General features: G+C 44.1%; 1 protein-coding gene across 2 annotated transcripts in view; it reads left to right on the plus strand.

The window, feature by feature from the left end:
- Nucleotides 1–14,265, plus strand: part of RSPRY1 (ring finger and SPRY domain containing 1) — a 242,018-nt gene extending 227,753 nt beyond the window's left edge. For both annotated transcript variants that reach the window (XM_078771686.1, XM_078771685.1), the window contains 2 exons: nucleotides 11,873–11,977; nucleotides 12,170–14,265. In XM_078771686.1, coding sequence (XP_078627812.1) covers nucleotides 11,873–11,977; nucleotides 12,170–12,302 — 238 coding nt within the window. In that variant the 3' untranslated portion in view covers nucleotides 12,303–14,265. The remainder of the gene's footprint in view (nucleotides 1–11,872; nucleotides 11,978–12,169) is intronic.
- The last annotated feature ends 6,161 nt before the right edge of the window (nucleotides 14,266–20,426 follow it).

Raw genomic sequence — 20,426 nt, forward strand, 5'->3', positions numbered from 1 at the left:
TAAATTCAATCCCATTTAATCCAGTCCAATTCAAATTAAATTCCATCCTTCTCTCAGCATCCCATTACCTGTTTCCAACATCAATAAAAATAAAATTATAAAATTAATAAAAAATCAATCATCTCAACTCTCAAATCGAATCAAAAAATAAAAATAAACGAAAATTACTTCAGTGAGAGTTTCAACTAGAATTACCACAAACAAACCACCATTAACCTCCATTAACACAAACAAACCACCATTAACCTCCATTAACCTCCCCCTATTATTTATTTATTTTCACGAATAAACAAATAATAGAAATAACCTGGTCTACTTCCAATTTCAATTCTGGTCAGTTCTGGTGTCTGGTCACACACAATGTTTTCCTCACCCACTGTGATTCACTCAAAATAGATTCTCACTGTTATGTCTGAAATTAAGCTACCCTACTGGGTATTCGTGAAGGGGGTCCATCTTTCCCAACCCCTTCCTTCACACCAGCCACTTCACGTTGTCCACCATACTCACTGAATTGTCATCAATTCTGAAATTCGTCTCATGAAAACCCATTCAAGAGTCCGGTGTGACAGACAGCCAAACACATAGACACGCCGAAGACCCCAGGGTACCCATCAAACTAGCTTGTCCCCAGATCAACAACACAGCGAAACATGTAACTTTACTAAAATAATCACTTACTCATAACTAGCTGGATAACTAGCATAACTAGCTCAACACCTGGAACTCATAACTAATACTCATACCACTAATTACTCATAATAACTCATAATTACTTCTGTAATTACTCATGCCAATACTTACTCAAAATAATGTAATATCCCAATCTTCACCCCTTATGCAAATCGGAGCACCCCGGACAACCCACAACCAATATCAACCACTGTAGCCGCCTTCCCCTCCAGGCAGCCACACACAGCCACATACATCTCCATCCACGTCACACAAGACAACAGCCAACGAGTGTGTCCACCACACAGAAACCTTTGGCAACAACAAAATGCAACAACCGAACACCCAGGCAACCAACAACAAAACCCAATCCATCTCCATGGCTCATCAAGCAGTTCCAACTTAATCCAGCTTCACATACCGATTTCCCCAAAAACTCGTGAAACTTCACCCCCATTCTGGATAAACCCTGGACTAAACCCTGACACCCTAAATAACTTCAGACCCATCTCCAACCTACCCTTTCTGTCAAAAGTTTTGGAACGTGCTGTGGCCACTCAACTCAAACATCACCACTCTGCCAATAACCTGTATGAAACATCCCAATCCGGATTCTGCTCCAGCCACAGTACTGAAACTGCTCTCCTCAAAATCACCAGCGACCTTTTCTCTCCTCTGATGCCGGCAACCTCAACATTTTCATCCTCCTCACCTCAACGCCTCCTTTGACATCATCAATCACGCCATCCTCCTCACCCTGTTTAGACCAGCTTGTGCCTATTAAACCCAAATCAGTTCACTCCCAAGCTTCACATGGACCACCTACTACTCTCAAATTATCCACTCTGGCTCCGGAATCCCAAAAGCACTCTTCTCTACAATAAACAAACTAAATAAACAACCTTTACAACGTGAACAAACTCCTCAGCTCCCTGGATACCACCATCTTGCTCCACACACCTGTTGGTGCACACCTGTGCACTCACACCTGGTGCCACCTGCACCCTCCTTCCTTCCTGGACCATTCATCCAAAGCAAAATTGACAGCATCTACAACAGCTTAATCACCACAATTCACTCCCCCTTAAGGTGTCCCCCAAGGTTCAGTTCTTGGCCCCCTCCTCTTCGTCCTGTACCTATCCCCCCTTGGTCACTTAATCCGTCATGCACCATAGCCAATGCACCATGGTCTCCAATTCCACTGCTTCACCGATGACATCCAGCTTTTTCATCTCCACCAAATCGTGCTCCACCACCACCCACTCTATCCTGACAAACTGCCTAACTGAAATAAAATTCTAGCTTCAGATCAGCTTCCTCGAACTTAACTACGCTAAATCTGAATTAATCTTTATTCCCCCCAACATCGATGGTTTCCCAGTATCCACATCCGGAATCTTGGCATCATCATTGACCAAAACCCTCTCCTTTGAAAAATACACTAAACAGATCATAAAGACCTTAAACCTTAATCATAAAAACTGAAAAATGCTTCGCCATGGAATAGTCCACCACTCATGTAAATAATCATAAGAGTTCTGCGAAACATCTCCATCTTTAAAACTTAGCCAACCAAATTTAAACCACATGTTTTCCCCCCAAAAACAAGTCACATTCTTTGTATATTGCCAACATTGTTCATCGTTTAAGTATCATCCAGACCTAAATTTTTATAAACCATCAACTTGTAGATGCATTTATTTATATCCCATTAACCCAAGAACTCTCAATTGCTTGGTTATATTTTAGTAATGTCATATATCCATATTTCTTTTCCAAATTGTTCCTGATATACACATTAATCCCATCTGTCTTCGTTTCCAGATGAACTCAAATCAGGAAATCAACACAAATCCTTATTACCTCCAATCAATTCAAAATTAAATCAAACAATTCAAAACCAGATCGGATCAGCGATCAGAAATCACTTTTCCAATCAACACATTCCAAGCAACAATTCATTCAAAGACCAAGCTTAAAAACACAACTCTCATCTTACTGTGACAAATAAGCAACCAACCTAACTTTTCATCACCCCTTTCTTCTCCACCGCCTCTTACACTTAAACAGATCATAATTACTCACTCATACACTATTGCCCATCACCCAGTTGCCCCAGACCCAAACACAGGTTTGAAATCCCAGTAGGTTGTTCTTCAATCCCAACCATCATGTGATCCCAACATCTCTCCATTTATTTCGTTCCTCATGGGGTTGGTGTTTTATGGCCTTTACCTCTTACCCAATCACACTGCACATTATTCCCCGTCCTTGATGGATAATTTTACATCCAGATGGGCACAGCATCCCATTTTTGGCGACCCAGCCCTAAAACAAGCCCCTGGACTCCTTGCAGGCTGGACCAAAACCCCCGGACGAAGTTGCATCCCCAAACCCGTCCATATAAACTCCATTGTTGTCCTGTTCATCTCTCTGTGTTACATTTACATTTTGTGACTCACAGCTCCTGCCTCCATGGAACAATGACGCCTGAGCACTCAATTAGCCCTCCCAGTACCAAAGACTTACAATCAGACCGACAGACAGACAAATAACAGAGGCATGTCGCCAGCCCCAGCACAGGACATCCCCTTTCCGGGCAGGTACAATATAATCCACAGCATCGAAATGCCAATTTCTATCCGGGGCCTCGCAAAGCCAAAATCCATGCATGCGTGCTCCATCATGCAACCCGATCTGTACTCGGTGCGCCCGGCGCCCCCTATAATCAGTGAGTTATAATAACCACAATATCTCTGGCACCCAACTCGTGATACCACAATTTAATCCACGTTACTTGCATCTCTTCATCCTCACAAATGTCCTCCGTTTAACGTGACTCAAATCCATCTCAAATCCCCACCGCTCGGCCCGGTTAAATTAAATTCCAAGCGTACTGTATTCTCTGTCCACTAATTATGTACATGATTTTGGTTTTACCCACAATATAATGTCCCGATATTCTCCAGATTTAGGTTCTATATCCTGTCGTTAAAGCAACACCCTGTAGACTGACTCCGCCTGTCGTTCTTCCAAGGTTAGTGAATTACCTCTGACCTTTCCCTTGCATATCTCGAACAAAGGTCAACTAAACTTTAAAAGGTCAAACTTCGAATAGGGACCACATCCAGACAGACAAATGACCCTTATTGGGGCTCTACATCGCAAAATGCTAGCTTCTACGAATCCAACAACCGTCACACTTCGTCCAAGGACCTTCCGTACGAGGCGTGCTTCACAATGCCCATCGCACATCCTTCCTCGTTCGCACAACGCTTCATCAACGCACCTCCTCGCGCCCACACCTTGGCACAAGCCACACCACATACCGACAGTTGAAACCTCGATATTCCTCTTTCCTCGGATCAGCGTTCTGTTGAAACGTGACATTTCTGCTCAAATTATTGAATTTCCAAATACTCTCCCTGCAGCGCCCGTGAGGCAGCTTGTCCCACATTATCTGCCTCCAGACCCATATGCGTTTTAATAACTTAACCTTATCAGCATCGTTCGCCAGCATACCCTTTGTCCGGCGCATCGATCATCCCAAATGCTTCGATGCATCTTCCAGCCGCCACTCCGCACTGTACCTTACTGTATGAACAAGACTTCCTGTTGGAACTTGACTCCGGAAATTAATTACTCTGTCTTGAAATCGTTTATTTTAGCCATCTTAAATAAATCCATCCATCTATCCATCTTATAAGTAACGTATTCGTCCTGTGACATTGCCTGGCATATATGTCACAGCCGGCCACTATTCCGACATGGCTCATGACTCATGTCTAATTCTGACAAGAAGATGAAGGATGAAGGACATGATATGAAGAAGAAGATTCTGACAAGATACTGACATGTGAACGTCCGACATCCAGCAAAGTCGAAATGACCCACAATGCATTTGGGCACACACTTCCTCTGAGAGTGGGCGAGTTATCGCCGGCACTCTGAGCAAATCTCATACAGCACACCCGTGACTCGCGGCTCGCTCGGCTCCTGCCCCGTGACATCGCCAGAATTCTCGGGTAGACGCTAAAATTCACAACACACATGACAAAAATCCGATTTAAATTCAGAGATCGCCGATCGACCTGGCACTACCATCTTAACGCGATGACGCCACGCCGCCCCCCGTCTTGGCGCGCACCCTCGTGCCTCCACACGAATCCCAACACTCCCTGCACGCCGCTCTATTCGCGTTCGCGGCGGGGTTTACCTCGCGTTGGGACATGCAGTCGGCTGTCATAACAAAGTGCTGTCATAACAAAATCTACGACCTGACATGTAGTGAGCTGTCAGAACATTGAGCTGTCAGAACTCATCCCTAGCTAACAGGATCTCCGACGCTTGACCTCTCTGACCCAAAATGCACTATATGACACCAATTCCAAAGGTGAGCTGCCTCAGCGATACATCCCACACATACAATACACAATATCTGCCATTGAATGAACTCTTCAATTCAAGTAAAACACACATATTGATTCGAATTTTGCAACCATCTCCAAGAAACCGCTTCATATCAACAGTAGATCGACAAGGGCACTCCGGGTGCTTTCCTGACCCGATTTATATCAATTCGCTTCCCAAACAACTCCCAAACAGATGAAAATCCGGACTCAGTTCAGGACCTCGCCTGTTCTCTCGGATAGACGTTAAAATGGACATTCCCGGCCTGAATTTCCCCCAAGTCGAGCAGATCGCTTACAAAGTTTCACACCGAAACCCTCTGCTTTGCACATGACACACAGACAAACACATTGGCCAGACACACACGTCAATTAACATCCCAATATACATTCATTCCTCATTCATGTTACGTCTCTCATTCAAGGAAAAGGATTTTTTGGGACGGGTTTGGACGGGGGGTGGGTTGAGGTGAAAAAAAAAAGGGAAGGCAGGGTGGGGTGTTGGGGTGTTGCCTAGAGCCCCGGGACTGAGCTCAGGTCTTGGGGGGGTGGGGGTTGTTGCCTAGAGCCCCGGGACTGAGCTCAGGTCTTGGGGGGGTTGGGGGCATGGTGGCTACCTCCCCTTTCGCGGGGTCTTGGTCCGGATTATGGACGAGCGGCATTAGCCGCTGATTTGCTTGCTTAAATACCTCCTTAATTGTTTCACCTGGCCCATTTCCTGTGAGCTTATTTATTTTCTCTTGTCCACCAGGTCCTGGCCTGCTTTATCTGGACCTCTTGTCTAGAACTTCCTGGCTTGACCTCGTAGTTGTCACTACCTTCTTGTCAAACCTACCTGGTACCTACGCATTTCACCCTTCCTGGCCATGTCCCTTTGGCCGTCTAAGTTTAGCCACAGCCCTTCGTTCCCTGGCATGCAATGGCATACCCCATCTTGTCTCTGGGCTGTTCCTTCCTGGAAAAATCTTGGCCACCTGGTTTCAACCTATATGGCTGTCCGACCTCATTTTCCCCTCCTGGTGCTAACTGTAACTTTAAGCTTACTGTTAAGTCCTTACTGGTTTATCCTTACTTGTTTATCCTGGCTTTAACAAAGCTACGCCATTCTGAGGCCTAAATGAGCCTCTACTTACAATTTCTGTTCGAGTGCAGACAGCGGGGAAGACAAGGAGACTGAACCCGCGCGAGGGAGGAAGGTACGAATTTGGAATAATAGCCCTCTGATATAAAACAACTCCCACCTTTACTCAAATCAACGTGCCGGCGCCGGCCTCAGGTCAGCCTTCCTCCTGTCCCTCGGGCTCCGTTTCCCGTCCTCCGCGTCTGTTGACACCCCACTCCTGGTACCATCTGTGAAGAATCAGCTCTTCGTTTGCAAAAGAAGTCCACAATAGCCTGGAATGGCGCAGCTTTATTAAAGAACCAACTTATACGGATCCGGAGGAGACCGACGTCTACAGCAATCTACAGCAAGAACATGCCAAGTCAAGCCTTCCTGAAAACACATTGATTCCCAGTCCATTTATATAGGGACACGTTTTATCAGGAAATCTCCGAGGGAACAAACAACACTGGGAGAGGTTCCTCCCACCGTTATCATTCGGGGGAGTCAGCCCGTCCTTATCAATTGTTTTTCTGGGCTCCGAGAAAACAGAACTGTAACTCACAAAGAGAAGAGTGTATGCTTAGCCAAACAAACCCATATATTTTATGGGTTTGTGTACATGAGTAATCCAAAGCATGTTTATACAGAGTCATGCGTTTGCTGAGATTAAAACAAAATATATATAGTTAACGATAGGTTCATGTCATTCTACTTGCATTACGCAAAAAAACAAGCGCATGTGGGCGTGGTTTTACGACCAGCCTCGAAAAAAGCACACGTATACAATCTGTTCAGCATGACCTCATTTTGAGCTTTTCCTCATCCAAAACTAAAACGAAGCAAAAACCCTTTATTTACTTTATGAAATAGCATTTTTAGACATCATATAAATCATAACACATTAACACCCAACGTCTATAACTGAACTTTAGGCAATAACAAATCTACTACTTGACAGGAAGGAGTATGGATGGTTTTGAGGGAGTTCATGGTGGTTACGGATAAGGTGTGAGAAATGGAGAAGGTGAAAGGATTTTGGAGTTTGCTGATGGAGCTGATTTGTTGATTTGTAAGACTCAGTTCCAGAAAGGGGATAATAAGCTTGTTACATACACGTCAGGTGGGTCGACGACAACCGTTGACTACCTGATGGTGCGTAGGCGAGATAGGGGGCACCTCCGGGACACAAAGGTGATCCCGGGGGAGGAGGCTGTTTCACAGCACCACTTGGTTGTCTGCGACATAAGGGTGAAAGGTGCGAGGAGAGCTCGGCGGGTGAAGTACCAACCGAGAATGAAGGTGTGGAGGTTGAAAGAGGTGACAGTAAGGGAGGCATTAAAAGAGAGGCTGAGTATGGTAGAGGATGATGTGGTTGAGCTTGAACGTGGTTGGATGTCAATGAAAGATAGTCTGTTGGGAGCCGTTGGTGAGGTATGTGGATGGACAAAAGGACCACCGAGACACTCGGAAACATGGTGGTGGGATGATGAAGTTGGAAAGAGGATTGACGAGAAGAGGAAGAAGTTCAAGGAGTGGCAGAAGGCAAAGGGTACGGGAGCAGAAAAAGCAGAGCATGAAAGTTATAAGGCAGTCAAGAAGGCTGCAAAGAAAGAGGTAGCAAAGGCGCAGGAGGCATGTCGGAAAATGTTCGGAGAACGCTTGGATTCGGAAGAGGGTCAGAGAGCGGTATTCAGGATTGCAAAGCAGATAGCGAAAGAGAGGTGTGATGTGATGGGGGTGAGTTGCTTGAAGGATGAAGTGGGACAAATCGTTGTGGACCCAGATGGAATTAAAGGAAGATGGAAAAGATATATGGAAATACTGTTGAATGCAGAGAATGAATGGGATGGCAACATAGAGAGTAACCCAGTTTTAGGACCGGCAGAGAAGATAACTGAGAAGGAAGTTGAGGAAGCGATAAAAGCAATGAAGAGCAGAAAAGCGGGAGGGCCGACGAGAGTTGTGGGAGATATGTTAAAGGCAGCAGGAAGTTGGGGTGTGAAGAGAATGACAGAGATCTGTAACCTGGTGGTGAAAGAAGGCCGCATTCCAGTGGATTGGGAACTGAGTACCCTCGTCCCTCGATACAAGGGGAAAGGTGACCCTCTGGAGTGTGGCTCGTACCGAGCGATAAAGTTATTGGAGCATGGAATGAAGGTATTGGAAAGGGTGTTGGAGAGGAGGATAAGGAAGAAGGTGAAGATCGATGAAATGCAGTTTGGATTTATGCCAGGAAGAGGAACGACAGACGCGCTCTTTATTGTGAGGCAGTTGCAGGAGAAGTACATGGAGAAGAGGAATAAGTTGTTTCTTGGGTTTGTTGATCTGGAGAAAGCATTCGATAGGGTTCCACGTGAAGTATTCACATTGGCATTGAGGAAGTTAGAAGTGGAGGAATAGTTGATCAGAGTCGTGATGGCAATGTACAAAAGAGCGCGCACAGCTGTAAGGATGGGAACGGTGGTGAGTTTGAGGTGAAGGTGGGAGTGCATCAGGGGTCGGTACTAAGTCCACTACTATTTGTAGCTGTGATGGAGGTGCTGGCTCAGAACGTAAAGGAGGGTTTACCATGGGAGTTGTTGTATGCAGATGATCTGGTGTTGATTGCGGAAAGTATGGATGGACTGAAGGAAAAGATGAACAAGTGGAAGGAATGTATGGAGACAAAAGGTCTGGAGGTGAATATAGGAAAGACGAAGGTGATGGCAAGTGGTAAAGCATGTGGTGAAGTGGAAAGAACTGGGAAGTGGCCATGTGCTGTGTGCAGGAAGGGTGTCGGAGTGAACTCCATTCAATGTACAATGTGCGCTGAGTGGGTTCATCAAAAATGTAGTTGTCTGAGAGGGTCATTAAGCAGTGTGGCAGCTACTTTCAAATGTAAGGTGTGCACAGAGGGACCTGCAGATGGAGGAAATGTTGAGTTGGATCTTGGAGATGGCGTGAAGCTGGAAGGTGTGAAAACATTTTGCTGCCTCGGAGACATGCTGAATGGAGAAGGTGGATCAGACTCGGCAACGGTTGCTAGAGTGAGATCTGCATGGAAGAAGTTTCTGGAACTGAGTGGCGTGCTGATGAGTAGGGGAGTGTCGTTGAAGCTGAAGGGAAAGGTGTATGCTGCATGTGTGAGAAGTGATATGATTTCTGGGAGCGAGACATGGGTCATGAATGTAGAGCAGCAACGATCGCTGGAAAGGGTGGAAATGCGAATGGTTCGGTGGATGTGTGGAGTATCGTTGAGAGAGAGGAAGACAAATGATGAATTGCGAAAGATGATGGGAATAGAGCCTGTGATTAATGCTGTGAAGAGGAACAGGTTGAGATGGTTTGGTCATGTGTTGAGGAAGGATGTAAGTGACTGGTTGAGAAGAGTGACCGAGAAAGACTTGGCTGAAGATCGTGGAAGAAGAAATGCGGGCAAAGGGGTTAACAAGGAGAGTTGCAGAAAATAGGGCAAAATGGAGAAGATTGTCACGGGGACCGCAAGGCTAACCCCCGCTCTAGCAGGGAAAATGGCCTTAAAATGCATGTTGTTGTATGTTGTTGACCTCAGAGAATCACAGACCGGAGAGCTTACAGACATTCGAGACATTCAAACGATTTGAAGCAGTGTTTCTTGGCCCCTGTCTTATAGCCACTGCGAATGATGATGCAAATACCACCCACGCACTTCCGGTTAGCATGGCAACGTCTGAAAGCCGGAGTTAGGCGGAGTGTTCTTTATGTCTGCCAAGACTATGTCACCATCACCATCTCCTTTTAGCCATGCCTCTGTTATGGCAAAAATATCAGGTTTCTCAGAAAGATTGAAGTCACAGATCTCACTGTGCTTATTCATCATTGACTGTGCAATGCAGAATGCCAGTTGACTCTGGGTTAAGCGACCATGATTGTGTTTGGTTAAGGGAACATGAACATTGCTGTTAAAGTCAAATAAGTTGTGCTGCCACTTAAAGTTATCCTTCCTTTCTGATGTTACAAGGACTGGTACGTGCTTTTCTCCACTGGCTAGTGATCTTCTTCTTCCTCTTCTAGTTGGTTTCGTTAGTCATCCAGATATTGACTTACTACAAGTCCGTAAGCCACATGAATTGTTTAAGTACTGGATAAAATGTGCTGATGTGCTGGATTAAAAAACAGTACCTTCGAGTCGCCCGTCAGCAATTCCTGAACTCATCCGATTGCACTCAGAAACTCCTCCGCTCACTCACCCTCCTAGAAATCACCACTTCCACACACTCCCAAGGTCACCAACTGGGTGTTAACAAAAGATGAGGCCCTCCACCACCTGAGCAATCACTCACCACACCCACCGCCCACAGAAGCTCCAGCCTCATCCAAAACGTGTGAAGCGATGTCGCTCGTATGGGTGAAGTTCAAGGCTACCATGTATTGGTCCCCAAGAAAAAATACTTCACTCCAAAGGATACCCATGCAGCTCGACACAGCCTCAACATCTGCCACCCCACGTCGAAGCAAATGGCAGTGGCGCAGCCAACAATCCATGGGGATATCTTCATGGAAGAGACTTGTTGATGTGAAGACTTCATATTCATAGAGATAACTTGTTACCCTCGCAGGAGAAGGTATTGCATTTGAGTCCGTTTGTCTGTCTGTCTGTCTGTTTGTCCACACAGAATAAATATGATTTTCTCGGCAACCGTTGGTCCGATTGACAGGAAATTTCCACCATAGGTGCAATTCCACCTGCATAATTTTTTATGATAATTATGACGTCATAGGTCACGTGGTATGGGTGCTATCTTGGAAAAACCGAAAACATTTGCACCTCTATATCTCCAAAAGCGCTGCATAGAAAAAATTGAGACATGGCTTATTGTAAAGAACTCTCCATGGGGAATAAAATATGTTAATGATATTATAGGTGCCTCCATTATGACGTCATAATTCGAAAAGTACAAAACTTCATTCGATCAAGATGAAATTTCTTCAGCATCATCTAGGGATAAATTGGTGGAGAAAACAAATAATGATGTCATCGGTCACGTGGTTCGGCCGCAATATTTGTTTTTAAGAAAGCCTTAAAAACCACTGAAAACACATCCTGGTGAGGGTCTGCAATCTCTGCTCTTTCTTGTTTAAACTTGCTCTGCATATTTACTGATGATCAATTTGAAATGTTGAACATTGCTTCTTGTGAAAGAATTTCAAGTGGTGCAGTTAAACATAGGATGTCCACTAGAAGTCTCAAACACCAGCGGTGTCCTAAAGAGTAAGAAGTTGTGCAAAGCAATCGGCAGGTACCAAGTGTGCGTTGGCAAACTTTGGATTTACGGTTCGACTTGGCCCAATGCCAGTACGGCTTGCTGTTTGAATGTGTAGGGCACTTGGTTCCCTTTTTATGGGACGCTGCTGCATGCTGTGCAAGTCAGAATTCACAACAGCGTTTGCAATTTTATAGGTTTTTCTATAGATCGATTGAGATGGCATCAGCCATTCCATTTTCATCGTATTCAATTAAATTGCAGAGATCTTCTGTGCCTACCTTTTGATTGAAACCTTTTCTTTAATTGAGGTGCTACCTGCAGGTGTCAGCCCATCCTGCTCTCTACTTGCCGGTTCGACTATCCCAAATCAGACTCGCTATGCGGCTTCTTCTTTTTTTTCGTTGGTCCCATGTTTTGTTTAGTGTTTGGTCATGCTGCCCTCTTGTTTTGTGTTTTGGCAGACAACAGCGATTGGCCTTACTACGCAAAATGAGCATTCCGGAACACTCGTGCTCACTGTGCTGCGACTCCCCTTCTGACACGGAATTACATCCATGTGGTCACAGGTGAGCACATCGTTCACAGATCTAGTTTTGAAAGTCCCATGTGCCTTGAGGCTGTGACATGTCATTTTGTGTTTGAGATTCAGGGAATTAATTAATTGCTTGCTACAAAGTCAGGAAACTCAACGAACCTTTCTTTTTGCCTGTTTTGCATGGCTTTCTTGATACCACACTCAATCCCCTCTCTCCCCCCAGCGATATTTGCATGAATTGTGCTCACCTACTGGAAATCTGCCCATTGTGCCGACAAGAAATCCGTGAACGTGTACACATTGCAGAAACCATGAGCTGTCCATCTCCACAACAGGGCCAAAAGAAGACCTTGTGACACCTACTTTAAAACCTGAACATTGGGGCCTTTTTCATGGGAAACAATATCACCAGAAACTCTGGAAAGGAGGTTGCTTTATTGGCAGCGATAGTATGGACTCTGTATTCCCTTGCTGAGGAACGCGTTTTTTAACGTTCGTTCATTTTTCCTTTCTTTTTTTTTTTAAGTGGTTAAAATGTGTGAAGAACTTTGCAGATGTGTGCCTTATGTTGCTGCACATACCTGGTGGAGTGATGTTTTGGAGTTGTGAAAAAGGTAGGGCCATGAAGGTGAGGTGTAAGGGTGGTGGGTATCTTGGCACCTGGCATCAACTGTTTTGGCCAGAGTTGTATACCACAAACACTCCACGGGAAGGTCGGCCTAATAAAGGCATGTAGGCAAGCGGTCCATGGTGTCCTGTAAAAATGAAACATTTGGTTTTGTTTTTCTTGTATTTCCGAAGCAGTCCTTGGACCAGGCATTAAAAATATTCTACAGGAAATGATTAGCAGGCTTTTTGTTCTTGCTCTTCTTCATCCGTTTTGAAATCACGAAGAGCTTTAACCACTGTCATCCTGCCCAGCAAGTGTCAAATTAAATTTGTGCAATAAATCAATTTGTACTATAGATGGTTAAATGGTTCAGATGCCAATAATATTGTACCCTTTTTAAAATTCGCTATTGCAAAGGCATTTCTTCTGATAGAAACCTATCTGAATATGTTTTACGAGATGGTTTGTTTGTTTTTGTGTATACTTGTCGTGTTTTCTTGGTGGGGGGGACTCCCACACTTTTCATTTGTTGGCACAGCTAAATTGGGTCGAAGCTCATGTGTATTGCAACATAGAGTGCAAAAAAAACAAAAAAACACTGACCAATCACCACTTGTCTATCCGGGCACTTCTGTGAACACAAGTTGGACATTATAAATGCGGCCAGAAACGAGCTTTATTACCAGATGCATCACACAACACAGCACTGCTGGTTGTACATCTGTGGGCACAATGCATTGCTGCTTGTAAACCCGGGCAAACTTCACTGCTGCTTGTACATGTGGGCACACTTCACTGCTGCATGTACATCCAGGCACTCTTCACTGCTGATTGTATATCTGGTCACACTGCAAATCGATGCTGCTTGTATACCGGGCACAGTGCACTGCTGCTTTACGTCCAAGCGCACTCTGAGTCCAATATGTACTTGTACATCTGGTCACATTGTAATACTGCTTGGTTAAAAGCAAGCAATAGAATATTGATTCACTTAGTACAACATAAATGTACAACTAAATAACATTCTGTTGATCATATAATGATAACCCAATACAAGTGGCTTTCAAAAAGTTGTACGAATGAGAAACAATAGTCCAAAACAACAATTCTCTATTTGTCAATATCTACACACGAGTATGAGAATACATAAATGTATTTTTCATTTATATGTAGGGCTCTTCATGTCTTTTTGGCACGTCTTGGACTATTGTGTCTGTGGTAGAAATCTTTGAACGCCCAAGTATGATGAGGTTCAGTTGGCAAAACAAATAGTGATAGAAATGGTGCCCGGCGAGTGGTTCAGCAGGGCATTGTGCACCTTTTGAGATGTAATCGATCCATAAATTCCACTCCCATTCCTAATACGTGCGCAAAATTGATGTAACCACATGGCAAAACCTCGGTTGTGCGTGGTGTTCCTCCCACCTGTTGTGATTCCCTCGTGAAGTATATCCCGGTGTCCGCATGTGATACCATGATTGATTGTCATAAAAGTAAGTTTTTCACAGAAGTAATTATTTTGCAAATAAACCTCTTTTTCCGCCCTCTTTTATTATAATTGTATCAGAAATACGTGTTTGTGGCACATTCTGCCAACCATTGAGTATTAGACGAGGTAAGTACCTCAATCTTAGCAAGTCTTGTATGAACACGAAGTTGTCGGCGGCATCGTTTATATATTTGGTGGAATAAACGTGTGTGCCACGTCATATCCGTTCCGCCATTTGTCGATATTTATAACACCAGGAAACTGTTGTGTGTGGAAAAACAAGATGTATTTATTTGAAAATACTTGTGCATGTATGGGATACGTTTTAAATGATTATATTTATTAAATGATTATATTTAATATGACCCTACTGCAAAGCCAAAGCCTCTTGCCACTATTTCCGTCTCAACTTCGGATATTTCCGGCCATGAAAAACTATCCCCTGCGGCCGCGAGATTTCTAAAAAATAATTCTTCGTCAATTTTAGAATATTTGACGCCGTTTTCAGCCTCCGAAACGCGGTAAGAAGCTTTTTTGAAATATTTTTTCAAATGCTCGAATCTCATTGGTTCCGGTGTTTGGTGACGATTTTCGTTGAAGATAACCAGGGCCCGTGCGGGCCCGGGGAACGAGGTTGGTCTTAAAGTATTTTAATTACAAATTAGAGGTGCATACGATTGTGAATCAAAATAAGACGGGTGAAACAAACTCCTATTGAACTTTTTCGCAATTTTTATGCATACTTCCGCATCCGCAAGATGGCGGCCTCCATTGAGTGATTTGGTGCGTCAAAGCTTCGAAATTCTCAAAGGATCCAGCAAAATCTGGCTTTTCAACATAATACGTACGCGTTCATTCACAACACCGGCTTCGCCGGCTACTATTGATCATGTTGGGAGGGAGTGGAGGACATTGGGAGCTGTTTAGGCTTTGAGGGCCGTTGTAAATGTATCCTAGCTGGAAGCCCGATTTACCACGATGGAAAAATAAGTGGAAGCCTTTTATTCTTGCGCTTGTTGAAAGAGCAAAACTGAGGCAGTATTATAATTTTCCCATAGGTATGAATTAATTTGAAGAAACTTTTACGGAATTTATTGTCACTGAGGAGCATTTCCACATTTCAGGGGGGAACAGATAGCATTAGCCTAATAAATATACTGTATAGAGTACTGCGAAATTCCAAAATCATATTTCTTAACAGCGAATATATCGCGGCATATTTCTTAACAGCAAATTAAAAAAATTGGGACTGATCGAAGTGGAGGTCTGTTGCTTTATACACCGCCCAGGCTTAATTTTTGATCCGATTGAAAAAATTACAATGTTCCTTCGCATAGGTTTCGGATTAATTTGAAGAAACTTTTTTTTTTCTCTCCAAGCAGTGTTTCTGTGTTGCAGATTCGACTCTGAGTGTGATTGACAGACGGCGTTCGCCTATTATAAATGTCGATTTTAGTTTGGGTTGTGGGGTGGCAACATAAATGATGCTGTATTTTTGCATCTATTGCTGAAAGTCGAAGGCCTCGCTTAGCATTCATACATCACTAGCGGTAACCCGAGAAAATCACGGGCATAAATAGTGTTTATGTTCATACAAACAAACTTGCCCTTCCACTTCCTTTCAAAATAATTGTGTCAGTTGGCACCAACATTCATTTTGGTGGATCTCCTGAATATCGCTTTGTATTCAACTGCAGTATTGTCTCTTATAGTGTGGTTACTGGTAAGTATCCCCCCTTTTTTTTTTCTTTTTTTTTTTTTGTATACTGAATCGAGGCTCGTGAAAGAGCTAACATTTACTTCACAAACAAATCAATCAGACAAACAAAATACCCAAAAAGAGCGAGCGGAAGACAAGATGGGGAGAGAAGGGGAAGCACACAAACACAACATCCGAGAGCAGGGAGATGTGTGGAAGGGAGAGGGCCCGGGGGGAGAACTTTACATTTCTGATCGCATTTATATTTGTATTAAAAGGCGTAGCATGCCTCTCAAGTCGCTGCGTGTCCGGCACACATAGGGACGTCTTCTTCTTCTCCTCGGTATCAAGTGCAGCGTCTCACTGTGCGTAAAACAAAATGGCGTGAGTTATTCAAAACTTTTCACTGATTTTCAGCTTTTATTCCACACGTATAGACATTTGGAGACATAGGTATGCTTATATGGAAGGGTTAGTCATAACTACATAGTATCACACATATCTTAGGGCGACAGGAGCAATAGCTGGAGAGAAGTTCCGAGGAAATCAGAAAGAAAGAGTTGTCTCCCTAGAGCGGTCTGGCACCTCGCCCTGCTCACCAAACTCTCATGGTATCCATGGAAATCCACATGCATGGCTCACAGATTGTCTCCCGTCGTATTCAGCCGGGGCTCTAAATTGAATTCTCTCATCTCTTCTTCCTGATGAGGCTGGAGTTCCTCAAGGCAGTGTTCTGGGCCCTCTGCTTTTTCTAATCTTCATCAGTGATCTTTCTGACTATGGAAAATCTTTATCTTTTTGCTGATGACGCCACCCTCTGCCATTCCATCTCTCATCCCTCAGATCGACAGTTCCGAGGAAAAAGCAGCCTCTTAACTCTCTGCAAACTTGGATAAAATTCCAAGCTGGTCAAACACATGGAACACATCTTTCAATCCTGATAAATCTCACACTCACCTTTTCTCTCTGAAAAGACCGTCTGGAAAACCGTTACATCTACTTTCTCAACAATCCTCTTTGAAGAAGTTCTGTCACTCAAGCTTTTTGGTCTCACTATCTGCCGCGATCTTTCCTGGGAAAGCCACATGTCCAAGCTGGCCTCCAAAACCAGTCGCCAATTGGGCATCCTCCATCCTGCGAAGTCCTTCCTTGGCACTGCTGAGCTGCTCACCACCTACAAAGCTTTCATCCACACTTTTATGGAGTATTGCTCTCCCCTCTGGGCTGGTGCTCCTGCCTCACACCTAGTGCTGCTTCACGCTGTAGAAACCAAGGCTTTTAGGATTGTTGGTATCTCCCACGATTTATGAGGGCCTTTCACTCTCTCACCACAGGCAGGTTGGCGGTTCGTTATATTTTCTATCGAATCCGCTCCGGCATTGCACCCCCTGCTCTGTCTCCCAAATATTCCTGTGGGGTGCACAAGGTCTACCAGGAAACCTCTTCTGGTGAAACTAACACAATCAGGACTCTCTGGTGACCTTCACTCTTTCATTCCTCTTTTTCCACTGCTGGAAAAAACTTCCGCACTCTATTCAATCCCACTCCGCCCTCCAAGTCTTTAAAACAGCTGTTCACCACCATCTCATATCTTCCCTCATCCAAAACCTTGATCATTTCTACCCATGTTAATGCACCTTGAATCCACCTTCTTCAAAAACATTGCTGCCGGTCGTCCTTGTCGGCACGGGGTCACGTGGTATGTACGCCATCTAGTCTACTAGTACCCGACTGCAAAGCCGCATTGAGCCGGCGAAGCCAAAGCCTCTTGCCACTATTTTACCCATCACTGTGGCATCAGTAGGTTGGGTAGTTGATCGTAGGTAGGTGTAGTAGGTACCGTACCTAGTTCAAAATGACACCATTTGCATTCTGGATGAGATTAAAATTGATAAAATTTCCTTCTTGATGAATTCGGTCTCAACTTCGGATATTTCCGGCCGTGAAAAACTATCCCCTACGGCCACGAGATTTCTAAAACGCCGTTTTCAGCGTCCGAAACGCGTAATAAGCTTTTAAAAAATATTTTTCGAATGCTCGAATCTCATTGGTTCCGGTGTTTGGTGACGATTTTCGTTGAAGATAACGAACGAGGTTGGTCTTAACATTTTAATTACAAATTAGAGGTGCATTAGATTGTGAATCAAACAAAGATGGGTGAAACAAACTCCTATTGAACGTTTTTCAATTTGTTATGCATACCTCCGCATCCGCAAGATGGCGGCCTCCATTGCGCTTCGGAATTCTCAAGCCAAGGGATACAGCATGATCTGGTTTTCGACATAATACGTACGCGTTTATTGACAACACCGGCTTCGCCGGCTACTAGTACCCGACTGCAAAGCCGCAATGACCCGGCGAAGCCATAGCCTCTTGCCACTATTTTACCCATCACGATGGCATCAGTAGGTTAGGTAGTTGATTGTAGGTCGGTGTAGGTACCGTACCTGCCTGGTAAGACTTGGTAAAAGAGAAGAGCAGACAGTCCTCCCCAATACCTACATACAATAAATGTCACAAGAAGCTTAAGGAAGTAACTAAACGATGTGCTAGCTTAAGGCCTATTTTAAGAAATTTTAACTGGGCTTAACATAGGTTTTCACAGTATGTGTGTAGTCTTCTAACTTCAGTCGCTGTCAGGGCTGGTTCTCTCCGGGCACTGCGGCTTCCTCCACCAGAAGAAGTTAGCTTGCAGTAAGATCAGTGCTGACAGATCAGACAATAGCGCCGTTGCAACGGCAATGTGTGACTGTCGTTAATCAAACCGAGCTTTCTTTCTTCATGTAAACCGCTTATACCTTATTTCTGGCTGTGAAAAACTATCCCCTACGGCCGCGAGATTTCAAAAAAATAATTCTTCGTCAATTTTAGAATATTTGACGCCGTTTTCAGCATCCGAAACGCCTAAGCTTTTTAAAAATATTTTTCAAATGCTCGAATCTCATTGGTTCTGGTGCTTGATGACGATTTTCGTTGAAGATAACGAGGTTGGTCTTAACGTATTTTAATTACAAATTAGAGGTGCATTAGATTGTGAATCAAAGAAAGACGGGTGAAACAAACTCCTATTGAACTTTTTCGCAATTGTTTTATGCAAACTTCCACATACGGTCGATGGCGGCCTCCATTGCGTGATTTGGTTTTAGAAATATTTTTTCAAATGCTCGAATCTCATTGGTTCCGGTGTTTGGTGATGCTTTTCGTTGAAGATAACCAGGCCCGTGCGGGCCGAGGTTGGTCTTAAAGTATTTTAAAAATAAATTGGAGGTGCATAAGATTGTCAATCAAACAAAGACGGGTGAAAGAAACTCCTATTAAACGTTTTTCAATTTGTTATGCATACTTCTGCATCCGCAAGATGGCGGCCTCCATTGAGCTTCGGAATTCTCAAGCCAATGCATAATCTGGTTTTCGACATAATACGTACGCGTTTATTGACAACACCGGCTTCGCCGGCTACTAGTACCCGACTGCAAAGCCGCAATGAGCCGGCGAAGCCAAAGCCTCTTGCCACTATTTTACCCATCACGATGGCATCAGTAGGTTAGGTAGTTGATAGTAGGTCGGTGTAGGTACCGTACCTGGTAAGACTTGGTAAAAGAGAAGAGCAGACAGTCCTCCCCAATACCGACATACAATAAATGTCACAAGAAGCTTAAGGAAATAACTATACGATGTGCTAGCTTAAGGCCTATTTTAAGAAATTTTAACTGGGCTTAACATACGTTTTCACAGTATGTGTGTCGTCTTCTAACTTCAGTCGCTGTCAGGGCTGGTTCTCTCCGGGCACTGCGGCTTCCTCCACCAGAAGAAGTTAGCTTGCAGTAAGATCAGTGCCGACAGATCAGACCATAGCGCCGTTTCAACGGCAATGTGTGACTGTCGTTAATCAAACCGAGCTTTCTTTCTTTATGTAAACCTCTTATACCGTATTTCTGGCCGTGAAAAACTATCCCCTACGGCCGCGAGATTTCTAAAAAATAATTCTTCGTCAATTGTAGAATATTTGACGCCGTTTTCACCCTTCGAAACGCGTAATAAGCTTAAAAAAAATATTTTTCAAATGCTCGAATCTCATTGGTTCCGGTGTTTGGTGACGCTTTTCGTTGAAGATAACCAGGCCCGTGCGGGCCGAGGTTGGTCTTAAAGTATTTAAACAATAAATTGGAGGTGCATAAGATTGTGAATCAAGCAAAGACGGGTGAAAGAAACTCCTCTTGAACATTTTTCAATTTGTTATGCATACTTCCGCATCCGCAAGATGGCGGCCTCCATTGAGCTTCGGAATTCTCAAGCCAAGGGATGCAGCATAATCTGGTTTTCGACATAATACGTACGCGTTTATTGACAACACCGGCTTCGCCGGCTACTAGTACCGACTGCAAAGCCGCAATGAGCCGGCGAAGCCAAAGCCTCTTGCCCCTATTTTACCCATCACGATGGTATCAGTAGGTTAGGTAGTTGGTAGTAGGTAGGTGTAGTAGGTACCGTACCTGGTAAGACTTGGTAAAAGAGAAGAGCAGACAGTCCTCCCCAATGGCAATATCTGCATACAATAAATGTCACAAGAAGCTTAAGGAAGTAACGATACGATGTGCTAGCTTAAGGCCTATTTTAAGAAATTTTAACTGGGCTTAACATACGTTTTCACAGTATGTGTGTAGTCTTCTAACTTCTGTCGC

The sequence above is a fragment of the Myxine glutinosa genome, chromosome 2, assembly GCF_964187855.1.
Source record: "Myxine glutinosa chromosome 2, kmMyxGlut1.1, whole genome shotgun sequence".
Taxonomy (NCBI): domain Eukaryota; kingdom Metazoa; phylum Chordata; class Myxini; order Myxiniformes; family Myxinidae; genus Myxine; species Myxine glutinosa.